General features: G+C 38.1%; 2 protein-coding genes across 4 annotated transcripts; both read left to right on the plus strand.

Moving 5' to 3' along the window:
• Positions 1–5,026: 5,026 nt before the first annotated feature.
• LOC135581105 (proteasome subunit alpha type-4-like) lies at positions 5,027–8,499 on the plus strand. 3 transcript variants are annotated; one of them, XM_065149734.1, is made up of 2 exons: positions 5,027–5,122; positions 7,554–8,499. In XM_065149734.1, the coding sequence occupies exon 2, from the start codon at positions 7,566–7,568 to the stop codon at positions 8,316–8,318; it is 753 nt and encodes a 250-aa protein (XP_065005806.1). In that variant the 5' UTR covers positions 5,027–5,122; positions 7,554–7,565; the 3' UTR covers positions 8,319–8,499. The 3 variants fall into 3 exon arrangements, with proteins under 3 accessions (XP_065005806.1, XP_065005804.1, XP_065005805.1); XM_065149732.1 differs by having other exon boundaries at positions 5,058–5,204; XM_065149733.1 differs by having other exon boundaries at positions 5,058–5,204; positions 7,565–8,499.
• A 2,426-nt stretch (positions 8,500–10,925) lies between these two features.
• Positions 10,926–12,962, plus strand: LOC135635963 (probable auxin efflux carrier component 1d). Its single transcript, XM_065147447.1, has 6 exons — positions 10,926–11,696; positions 11,778–11,863; positions 11,960–12,117; positions 12,489–12,565; positions 12,649–12,719; positions 12,812–12,962. Exons 1-5 carry the CDS (start codon positions 10,933–10,935, stop codon positions 12,713–12,715), a joined length of 1,152 nt encoding a protein of 383 aa, XP_065003519.1. The 5' UTR covers positions 10,926–10,932; the 3' UTR covers positions 12,716–12,719; positions 12,812–12,962.
• The last annotated feature ends 67 nt before the right edge of the window (positions 12,963–13,029 follow it).

Consider the following 13,029-nt stretch of genomic DNA (forward strand, 5'->3'; position numbering starts at 1 on the left):
TTGTGTGGTTTCATTGCATTTGCTATTTTCCTATGGAACCTTCGGATGCATGTTGAACCCATATTTCACATGATGCAAACTCTATGCCTGATGATCTCACATATTTGTGTTAATGCTCTGTTTTGTTGCATGTTGTGCTAACATTTAATTTTATTTTTCATATGATTGAAGAAGTTGTTATATGTGTGTCCATGTGTTGAAGAATTTGATGTTTGATCTTTGTGGATGATGTTTCTTGTTCTATGAGATTAGATATTGCATTGGGAATCTTCTGTTTTGTGCATGCATCATTGCTTTTAGAGTTGTGTTATTGTGAGAATTTATGCATATCTATGTAGTTAGCAAGTTGCCTGTTGCATTGAGGTTAACAAAGAAGACATGGTTTTCTGTAATTTGCTCTATTACTTTCAAGAATCACTGTAATTTGTGATATCTATATGTCCAGTGTTTTTCTTTATACGAAATACTAAAGGAGGATTATTGAAACCAGAAAAATGACAAGATCAGCCAAAAGGTATTACCAATGAATGCACATAAGAGGAACTTAGTGTTTGACCAGGAGACGAGAATTAAGACATGTTTGGTACATTTGAGGACTGGGTATTTAGGTGCGATGGATAAACTGGCAGAAAGATAAAGAATGTAGCTTAACATGAGATGCTTCATCATTTTGTCATTTGCATAATTTGGTAAATAATGGTGCTTTTAAGGATACCGCCCTACATTGAGAGCGAGGATTATGAAGTGTGATCCGACTTCTGGAGTCTGATGTGAATTCTGAAGAACATAGAGTGAGGATTATGCATTATTTCTGGAATCTGATGTAAAGAATATACAGGTCTCATGTGAGTTGTAAAATGTTAAAGATCAAAGTAAGCACCAACCTAGAATTGAGAGGAAGTCTGAATAGAGTTTTGTACATTAATCTAGCAATGTTTTTTGTGTGTAGAGTTTTATTTGGAAGCAATTGAAGTAATGGCATTTTAGTGGATATGTAGTGTTTCATGATTTTGTTAGTAATGTAGTTTAGTAATGCTGCTTATTGGACTTATCAAATTTAAAGGAGGAAATCTAATGTGGCTTCTTAAACATTTGAAGGATTAAGATTGGGATTGAGAGAAGAAGGAAGGAAAGTGGGAATTATTAATTCAAAAATGGTTTTCCTCTGAAGCAATAATACCTTACCATGTTACTGGTGGACATGTTGTGTTTCATGATTTTGTAATTGTGTAATTTGGGAATGGTGCTGTGCTTAAATGACATACAGTTATTGAAGAGAGGAAGGGTCATATCCATTATTTCTTGAATCTGATGTCGGTTTAGAAGCACATTTGGAGGATAAAAATTCACATTGGACTGTGATAGAGAGAAAAGACAAGAAAAGAGACTCTTCTTTTACTAGATTTAACTGAAAAGATTGAAGTGCAAACTCAGAAAGGAAAGAACTCTACCTATTTATTTGAGTGCTTATAGTAGTGTGTTGTGTTTTTTTTGCAGCATTAGATGTGACTGAAGAAGTTAAAAGAGATCCATCCTAGTTTGCTTTGTTTATGTGTTTATGTGCTTTGTTCCTCCCTATGTTGGATGTTGGGGTGCATCTTTATTCAAGATGGCCCAGTCACTGGTGACAGAGGAGTCTAAATCTGAAGCTTTTTCTGATCACCCAACCAACCGTAGTAGTAAGTATCAACCCCACCTCAAACGATACGACAGTCTCACCTAAGCGTACAAGTTTATTAATTTATCATTATCACGCAAAATTATTTTTCATCTTAATCCTAACTTAAACGTCACCTTAGGTTTTTTACTTTGTGCATGTGATTTAGGATTGAACTATTTTTAGATAAGTCGGGATCATAGGTTTTTTACTATTTTTTTAGTATATAGTTGTTATATATACTATACGGTAACAATCACATTAATATCATAAAATAGAAAAAAAAATAGTAATAATTTTCACCTCTTAATAATTCTCAATCAACTATAATCATAATTGGAGTAGTCTAATTAATTTGAACTAAATTCAATTCAATTAAGATCTAACAAAATTAATCTCAAATCTTTATAGTTGGAATCATCTTAAACTTAGTCTAATTTAAATTTCATTGATTTTAATTATGTCAACTAGATTTGAACTAGTCGAGTTAGTATGATATTACTTTAAACCGATTTAAACCGATCAAACCTATCTAATATAATCGATCGATAGTGGTAGTTTAAACAAAACTGTCTTAATGAAACTAAATGTTATAGTATATATAACTACTATATACCAAAAAAAATATTATGTAAATTATAAATATTAAATAATAATATTTTAATTTTATAAATCTATGATGTGATAGAGGGAGCTCGGGAACAATCTATGCCTGACTTGAACGAGGAGGCTCGGGTGTTTGAGGTGCGATTGGCTATTGCGAGGGAGCAACGAGTTTCAATTAAGCCAATTGCAAAATAAGTGATCCCTATCAACATCTAGGTTCAAGAACACTTCCAACAAAATTAACATATGGGTTGGTGTTGTGACTGAAGGGGAGAGGCTAAGGTCATCGAATAACTACCAATATTACGTAGGAGTTTAGGCCACGATAGAAGTGTTGAGCATCAAGAATATTGTTGTTGGCCGCCTTGTTATTAGAACTCTTCTTCTAACATCAAAATGATAATAAAATAAAAGATATATATATTATACGGTAACAATCACATTAATATCATAAAATAAAAAAAAAGTAATAATTTTTGTCTCTTAATAATTCTCAATCAACTATAATGGTAATTGAAGTAGTCTAATTAATTTGAACTAAACTTAATTCAATTAGGGCTTAACAAAATCAATCTTAAATCCTTATAGAACCTATATGGAATCATCCTAGACTGGTTTAATTTGGATTTTATTGATTTCAATTAGGTCAAGTAGATTTGACCTAGTCAAGTTAGTTTGATGTCACTCTAAACCGACTTGAACCGATCAAATTTATCTGATTTAATCAATCAACGAGCTCAAACCAATAAAAGAAGATAAAATCGGACTAATATAGCAAGTTAAACAATCAACGAGCTCAAACCAATTAAACAAAATCGACCCACCTAAGTCTTGGATGGGTCATGTGCGCCACACATGCTTATCCAATGTAGCAAGTTAGGTTGAGGTTCAATGAGCTAAATAAAGAGACGACTATATGTCTAATATCAATCGCATAACTGGGCGAGCCTAGCTTCGCTGGCAAAGCTAATCTCACTCACAAGTTGGCTTAGCCTTACCATTAAACTAGGCTACGCTGGCTTGTGGGTTGGGTTTTGCCTAGATACACAAGTTGGGTCATGCTTGACCACATGGATTGGATTGTACTTGACTGCTTGGGATAGACTATGCTTGGTCACATGCTTTGGATCATACGTTATCACATGAGCTAGCTCTTACCTGGCCAAATGTGTTGGGTCGTACGTGATTACATGGGCTGGATTATGTCTAGCCACATAGGTTGGATTGTACATTATCACATGAGCTCGGTTGCCTAAGTCTAGCAAATCAACTTGACTCAGGTCAGACGATAACAAGTGTAGAGATTTGGGTAGCGATTTGAGGATCATCTTCGCAGCCCCTACCATGTGGATCGCTGTTAGAGAGGAGGACGTTTGACCTCCTTCATCCTCTCCCACATATCTGTAAGAATTCAGAGATATACGATCTCCCTAGATAATACAACTATCTCATACATGATTTTCAGTTTCGTAGGTTTTTTAGCACCAATCTTCACACGACGATGAACATATTTTAGGAAATTTGAGAATTTTATTTTATATTCTTCCGCTACACATGTGATGTCGCCCTTAATTTTTTCTACATAATCTTTTATGAAGTTTATTAATTTATTATTAACCAAGTTCAATTACTATTCACTTATAAAGGGATCGATCGGGCACCCCACCTGAGTTTGATCTTTTTGCACGTTGGCTTCTCGACAAACACTTGAGCCATCTTATCAATTATGTTTAGACCCTTATGCATGTGACCCAAGATCGAGCCAAGCTAATAGAGATGTCATCGATAATTGCTCCATCAACATTTATATTTGTAGAGTTGATAACATTGAGGCTCGTTCTTTATAATTTTGCTTTGACAAAAGCTCTCTTATATTTGGAATGACAAACTCCATCGAGACCATTTTTTTTAATCTACTATTGTTAAATGAAATCCTAATATAATCATGGATACTTAGTAAATTGGGTGACTTTCTTGATTTTTTTTGTTTGTTCCTAAAATGTGTCTATTATTTTTATTTTTTCATATAGTACTTTTGTTTTTTATAATCATATAAATATTTTTGTCCTTTCTCATTAATCATATAGTACTTCGTTCTATTATAAGATCCCATCGCCTCTACCCAACATGAGACCCATTGCATTTGTACGAAATCGTCTTCCTTTCTTTGTCGTTGCCTCCACCCCTTGCTCCCACTATGAGGCTTTGTTTGTCGCCTTCACCCCTTACTCCCACGATGAGACCCACCTGTCCTTCCTCACTTGTTGCATCCGTCACCTCGCTCATGACTCTCACGTGAGGCTTTGCTCGTCGCTTTCGCCTCCTCTACCCCTTGATCCCACCGTGATGCCTTATCTCTTTTATGCAGCATTGCCCTCCCTTCCTTACCCACTACTAACATCACCTCTATCCCCTTGCTCCCAATGCCACCCATCACTTGCTATTAATATCATATTCGCCTATGCTCGAAGGGGTGTTTATGAAATTATAAAAATATAAATATTTTTTTAAAAAAAATGAAAAAATACCTTATAAGAAAAAACAAAAAAGGAAGACTTTTTTCAATAAAATTGCCTTGTAAATTTATATAGTTGATTCGAAAGCAAAATAATTCATCAACTATAGGAACAAATACATGTAGCTCAAGAGAATTCAATCTAAGGGCTAACTTGAGATCCAATAACATTATCGGATCGGGTTTATTAATTGATTCAGATCCGAAGTTGATCCGAAATGTAATGATTGGATCCTTGTTTCGGATCCATAAAACTATCGGGTGGTTCCTACGCGTGATCGCGGTGTATCAGACCCCATAAAATCCCTACTCGCGAGCCGAGCCCTTTCTTGGAGTCGAAGCAGGTTTGCCTTTCCTCCCCCACTTCCCCGATTCGTTCTCCGTCTCACCCTCCTCCCCGAAAGAGTTGTCTTTGGTGCAATCGAGGTATTGTATCAATCGTTTCTCCAACCTATTATGATGGATCGTTCTCCTCTTATCTGTTGTCAGTAAGGGCTTTGTTTGGGGTACGATCATCCCCTTCAGTCTGTCCGTGGTTTAGGGTTTGTTGAGTTTAGATTCTCTCGTTTCTTGGTAACTTGATGACTCTGTTCAAACTTTGCGAATCTGATTGTCTTATGTTGTATGACTCACAATATCTTTGATTTTAGTTTTTGGATTGGCATCGTTAAGATCATTCGGTTCTGGAATAAACTTTTGTTTCTTTAAATCTACATTGTGCGGTGTATAAATACATTTTAGTGATTTTTAGCGTCCGTTGTACGAAATCTACATTCTTTTTGGCTTGTTAATGATGTCTTTGTAGGAGACTAAAGAAATTGAAATCTAGTAGTAGGAGACGTCCAACAAGTACATATGATTGCCAACAAATGCATGCTCACACCCACACACAACTTGCTTCACGAGTACACTGTCTCTCTTGAAAATTACATTTATGTTCCTCTCCATCTTTATCCATTTTTATCCGGAAACTGATTTCGTGCTGTAATTATCCTTAGCATGGCTTCTTATAATTTGATATTGGTATGTGCATTATATCTGCTGAATGAAGGAGAGTTAAATATAATTTTCTCGAAAGCTAATCAACATCCTTTTGCTTTCAACTGCAAATAAATTTCTTAATATTTTTTATTTCCTATGCAACAGTATATGGCAGATTAATGGTATGGATTATAATACCCTAATCACCCATCAAGCACTCCAGCGCCGAAAAGAGAGAAAATATAGAAAGAAAGAGAGTAGACATGGATTACCCAAAATTGTAGATTCCTATTTGTCACTCTGATTGTCTCTTTCTAGTAGCTTAGACTTAAGTATCATCGGTATGTAACTGGGCTTGTTGGTTGCAAGCAATTAGGCTGAGGTTAATTGGGCAATGAAAACAGTATTAAGGTAACTTCTGTTAGGCCTATGCATGTAATCTCATATATTGCGGGTCAAGTTTAAGGTGATGATCCTCAATCTGATGAGTGGGGTATGACCAGTGGAGATATGGTCGATAAGGTGGTATGTGAACATTTGAGTTTATTTTCACACTGAATAGCTAATGAGATCCAGGTTGAGTTAGAGGTTTAAATTAGATTTTGTTAGTATAAGGTTTAGGTTCCAGTGTTTCATGTATATTTGGAGTTTTTTTTATATTAATTTTGTGGGTCCATTCAGGTTCAGGTTTAGTTTTGCTTAGAGTTAGATTTAAGTTGGTATAGATTGATGTAACTAATAAGTATGTGTTTTCTTAGGCCATAAGAGCTTAGCTTGTCTTAGGTCTGCCTCATAGTTATTTGGTGATTCAGTTTGGCTGTTAATCCCTCTTTCCTTTTGTAGTTCTCTCTTTGTTACTGTGTCCATCCTCTTATCAAATCTCTTGCTAAAATAATTGTTAAAGATGAGAAATATCAAAGATGAAAATGGCTCGAGGAACAAGATGTGCTCTGATATGATCCAAGTATTCTAGAAAAGAGAAGAGGCTTCATTTTTATATATGGTAGAAGGAGGATAGAAGTTGTGGATCTTATAAAGAAGAGGGACTCATTAGAATAATGAAAGGAATCACCGTTTTATTGGGCTTGTACAGTTCAGTCCATGTTGTCAAACAAAATTCATATAAGTTATATGCATATGTAAATTCTACTTGTCAAACATTTACTGAGTGATATCCCAGGATTACAAGAATATTTGTCATTCATGCATAGTTTATTTACTTCATTCGGCCATAATCTTTGGATCTGGCTTGCTCCTTGAACTTTACAACTATGTTTGTCTTCCAAACATCTTAAATTTCCTTCTTGGATTTGTTTCATTGCAAATGCTTGATAACCATTTGTCTATAAGCTTAAATTCTTATATAGTAGTGTTCTGATTCAAAATTTTCTTTTTTGGTTATTCCAATTCTCTGAATTCCTGAAACATGTATAGGTGATTTGGCTGTTAGTAGTATATGTTGGTAATCACCATTGTGCTAGTCTTCTAACACATCTGCAGATCCTGATCCTTTCATATATTTGCAAAAGGTGATAGACAAGATTTCATTTTGTGCTTCAATTCCCATTGTTATTTCTTTAGTCTGAAAATTTTTTATGAACATTTGGAGGACAAGCATAAATTCCCTAATTATATGTATTATTTTCTTATGCATAATGAAGGGTCTCCTTGTTATACTGTCATTCTATATCTCTTTGCCTGATTCAGTTTGTGTATAATCTGTGTCATGGAGTAGTTATAAACCTATGCTCGTTTGCATAAATCAAAGTGATCAATTTGCTTATCTTGTGTTAGTAATTCTCAAGGATGTCTCGCCGCTACGATAGCCGGACAACAATTTTCTCTCCTGAAGGTCGCCTCTACCAAGTGGAGTATGCCATGGAGGCCATTGGCAATGCTGGGGCAGCCATCGGCATCCTAGCACGAGATGGTGTTATCCTTGTTGGTGAGAAGAAGGTCACCTCCAAACTCCTCCAGACATCTCGGTCAACTGAAAAGATGTACAAGATCGATGACCACCTCGCCTGCGCTGTTGCTGGCATCATGTCTGATGCAAACATCCTGATCAACACTGCCCGGGTCCAGGCCCAGCGCTACACCTTCGCCTACCAGGAACCTATGCCTATCGAGCAGCTGGTTCAATCGCTCTGTGACACTAAACAGGGCTACACCCAGTTCGGTGGTCTCCGTCCTTTTGGGGTCTCCTTCCTTTTTGCAGGATGGGACAAAAACTACGGATTCCAGCTGTACATGAGTGATCCTAGTGGTAATTACAGCGGTTGGAAGGCAGCGGCAATTGGTGCCAACCACCAGGCAGCACAATCGATGCTGAAGCAAGACTACAAGGATGATATCACAAGGGAGGAAGCAGTGCAACTGGCTCTAAAGGTGCTGAGCAAGACCATGGACAGCACAAGCCTTACATCCGAGAAGCTTGAACTGGCCGAGATTTTTCTTGAGCCTTCTGGGGATGTGAAGTATGAGGTCTGCAAGCCAGAGTTACTGGAGAAGTTGCTGGTGAAGCATGGGGTGACTCAAGCCACCACAGAGTCCACTTAAGTTTCGGGTCTCCTAAAGCATTTATGATGTGCTCTTGGATTGACGGCGCCCACTTTAAACAGTGTTTGGCTGGGGGGTTCAGAAATCGTGTGTGACGTTTGAACATTTCAATTTAGAACGAAAAATCTTATTTTGATGTATCAACTTTTCAGTTTAAAATTAATTGCTCCTTGGAAATTCATAGTGTGCTATGAAATCTGTTGCTCTGTTTTGTCAATTCCTACATTTTGTGATTCAAAATCCATTGTTGTACTCGTTACATTGCTATGTGAACCATGCATCGTCTTGTGTGATGTGCCGACAGCTTAGATCAGAAGTACGGAATGATTTAAGAGGCACATGACTTTGCAAAATCGAAATTTAAGGTTGAGTTTTTCGTGATTGGAAAGATTTCTGTCACAAAGGACTGAAAGTTGATTGCTTTAAACGATCAATCGTGAATGGCATGGCATTGGGATAAATTGTGAGAAACATGGCATGTTGACAATACCAAACATAATGTTTTGGAGATCACAAACTTGTCAGCTTGTCAGTATCAGCTGAAATTTTGGTACTTCCAATATTATAATTCAACAACTATAAATATTTATTATAGGGAAGTACTTTTTGTTCGGACTTGGTATCTTCTTAAAACCTCTAATCTACATAAAAAAGAACACAATCAGATACCCCAAGTAGAATCCATTCTATTCAATTTCGTTTTCTAACTATATATTTGGATGGATGAAATGAAATTTTCTTATGATTTTCAATTTATGATGGGAAAGTGTTTAAATTTTTTTTATATATGATTTATGTGAAAATAATCTCATTAAAACAATATCAAGACAAACTCATGAAAGCATTTTTTTTATCACATAAGAGTATCATAGATTATGATATTAAGATTTAAAATGATTTATTATATTATAAATATGATCGATTTTAATGTTGGTATATGTTATTTATTTATGTAGGTATGGATAAAACTAACTAGACCTAACGCTTTATGATATCACTTTGCACTCTATTCGATATTCCAAGGATTCAAATTAGATCATATTGTATCTCTCGTCTTTGGTCGGAGATTTACCTATAAAACAAACAAAGGAGTGTTGGAGATTGATTGATCAATCCTTTATGATGCTAATGTCAGAGGGACATTGCATTATAATGTAAGTTTAAAAAGTTTAAAATAAAGAAAAATAGAGATATTCATATTAAAGTTTTTCCTATTTATCTTTTTTCATATATTCATCCCATTGCAATGGGAGGGTTTTCCTTTTATAAGAAAAAAAGAGAGCCTCCATGATGGGTATTATAGAGGATATCCAAGTGAATAAAGAGGAGAAAGCTCTCGTGCCATAGATTGAGGACCCTTGATCCTGTGAATTTACATAATCTTTACATGTGATAGCAATAAGACTTCTCGTGATAACAATCGCAACAACAATCAAGATGTCCCATGATAACAACCTCAACAATAGTCAAGATCTCTTTAACTACATGATAAGATATCATAAATCTGTTAAGGAAAATCCTTTTATGTTGAGGAAAATTCTCCCTTCTAAACATGTATAAATATGAAGTATTGTATATTGTTTTGATCAATACAATCTTCTTCTTTCTATTTCATTTCTATCAACATGCACTATACATATACATACATACATACATATATATATATATATATATATATAGTAATTTTGTGAAGAAAAATAAAATTGATGAGCCATTTAAAATGAGAAAACAGTGGGTGTAGGTGTGGATGCATCATCCCTGTAATCACTGGATTTAGACATCATCTCTACGTGTTTGTATTCCAAACAGAAATGGCATCGACTGAAAACTTTCCCAGCCACCTTTGTTAATACCATTGTCTCATCAGAAGTTGCCTACGATCCCACCACTGCCTAATAAACAATCCTTATCACCACCTGATTACATCTCCAAACACAGGGACTCATCACAATCTATATGGCACATCACATGGATGATGGATGCATGATCATTATAGAAGAAGATGAATCGACTCTCCTTAGCCTTTGTAATGCCAACCATCTCACCTATGGATTCTCGGTGGCAACCACGTCTCGGTGCTCATACTACACGCAAATCTAGAAGCCGCAAACCATTCTTGGCTGTCAGTGGCCCTACGGAAACCACGATCCAAACTCGAGTTACATGGTGGATTCTGTGGAAGCATGCATGAAACATCCATCCCATGTACGTCCCATGCCGTTCATGACCACGAGAACTCCACCACCCCAACTTTGAGTTAACGCTGCTCGCAGTCAAAATTTGAGGTCTGCTGTCCTAACGAAGCCTCCTACCCCAACCAGTGCACGACCAACACATTTGCGATTGGAATTTGGTCTTACGTATGGCTGTAAAGTCTCTAATCAAAAGCTACACTTCGTGGAAAATGGGAGTCAACAAAGAGAGGAGTGATGTCGTTTTCTTTGGTTTCCCCACTACGGTAGTGCTGGTGGTTTCGCATGGCGTCCAAATCAGGGGGTGATCAATGGAGGGATTCCTCCTCCTCCTGTTGACCCAACGAGTGCCCTATATATATGAACGAGAACGCCATGCATGCAGTCACAAGAAAGGTTTGGGGTTTGGAGAGAGGAAGAAGATGATCTCCAAGTCGAGTCTGTACCATGTGGTTGAGGCCATGGCGCCGCTGTACGTGGCCATGGGCCTCGGCTACGCGTCCGTCCGGTTCCGGGCATTCACGCCGGAGCAGTGCGCGGGAATCAACCACTTCGTCGCCCTCTTCGCCATGCCGCTGCTCATATTCCGCATGATCTCCTCCAACGACCCCTACGCCATGAACCTGCGCTTCATCGCCGCCGACACCATCCAGAAGGCGGCCATCCTCGCGGCGCTCGCCCTGTGGGCGCGCCTCAGCGCCCGGGGCTCGCTCGCCTGGGTCGTCACCCTCTTCTCCCTCGCCACCCTGCCCAACACCATCATCATGGGCGTGCCCATCCTCCGCGGCATGTACGGCTCCATGTCCGGAACCCTCATGGTCCAGATCGTCGTCCTCCAGTTCGCCTTCTGGTACGTCCTCGTCGTGTTCCTGTTCGAGTACATGGCCGCGCAGCGCGCCCTGGTCGCCAAGCAGCAGCAGGCCGCCGTCCCCGCCGCCGTCGTCCTGACCGTCCTCGATGGCGACCAGCAGATCAACGCGTCCGCAGTCGTGCCGGTCACCGAGGGAGATGGCGATGCAGACACGAACACTGAAGCGGCAATGCCGCCACCTCCAGCAGAAGCAGAAGCAGCGATGGCGGCGCCATCGGCGAAGCTCATTCTACTGATGGCCGCGAAGAAGATCCTAAAGATTCCGAGCATACACGCAAGCATGCTCGGCCTCGTGTGGTCTTTCATCGCATACAGGTCTCGAAACAAACACTTGCTGCTTTCGTCTCCTCCATATATAGCGGTAACTCTTACTACGTCTTCTGCAACATATGGCAGGGAAGGCATCAAGCTGCCAACCATCATCGACGACTCAGTGGCGATCATCTCTGTCTCAGCAACAGGGTTGGCCACGTTCAGCGTAGGTAAGCATTCACTAGCATAAGCAATAATGCTTACGGAAGACCGTCATCGACCTATATAAAAGAATGATGAATCCACCCACGTATACCTACCTGCAGGTACTTTCATGGCACAACAAAGCCGGTTCATTTCATGTGGCTATTCTGTTGCGAGCTTAGCCATGGCGATGAGGTTCCTGGTAGGACCTGCTGTCATGGCCGCTTCATCGCTCGCCGTAGGGCTGCATGGTGATCTCTTACATGTAGGGATTGTCCAGGTGAGTGATGTTCTTCTATAAGCAAGTTCTATTTTCCTTTTACTGAAGATTAAGTTGAGGGTTCCAAACCTTATATTCTATAAATTTATACTTAGTATGATGATATTTATATATAATTTACCTTAGAAAAAAAGAATTTTACAAGTTGTTTCCCTCTTTTTTATTTTTTTTTTTCTTCTTGGATTTAATGGTTATGCCAATAGGGGGGGGATGATCAGCTATTTCTTTCTTTTGACCTACATGTAGTCAGTCAATCCCACAAGAAAAAGAGAGGGAGGACTAAGTTATTAGTTTAATGGTTGGATTCTTAGTGGGATACTTAATGAGTCTCTCGTCTAGTCTAACTTGGTGTGTTGGATTCAACATCGCAGGCTGCTCTTCCTCTGGCTGTAATATCATTTGTTTATGCAAAAGAATATAATGTGCATCCGGAGATCATGAGCACAGGGTATGGAAACTAACTTCATGATATTGTATATTTGATAGATTACATGATCATCACTAATGAGTCAGTCTTTGATCGTATTGCAGGGTCATCGTTGGCACATTTGCATCTTTTCCCATCACAATCATCTATTACATATTACTAGGATTGTAGAAAGGTAAATACATAATATATAGATGAAACGAATGGCAGAATTCATATTGTAAAGAACGAAAGATTTGTCTAATTAGTTAACTTCATCGTTTGCAGGTGAGGGAGTTTTCTGGTAGAAAGACTAGAGCATGATGATGATCATCCCCCATTGATTGATTACACATGAAATGTTTCATGAAGAAGAAGATTATTGTTTTTTTTTGTTTTTCTAAGAAGAAGATTTAGGGAAAAGAATGTCACAAAGCAAAGGAAATAATGGGTTATACAGATTATTGTTTGGTCATGAGAAAGAAATACTACACTTATCTGAATGA

The sequence above is a fragment of the Musa acuminata genome, chromosome BXJ3-4 (assembly GCF_036884655.1).
Source record: "Musa acuminata AAA Group cultivar baxijiao chromosome BXJ3-4, Cavendish_Baxijiao_AAA, whole genome shotgun sequence".
NCBI classification, from domain to species: domain Eukaryota; kingdom Viridiplantae; phylum Streptophyta; class Magnoliopsida; order Zingiberales; family Musaceae; genus Musa; species Musa acuminata.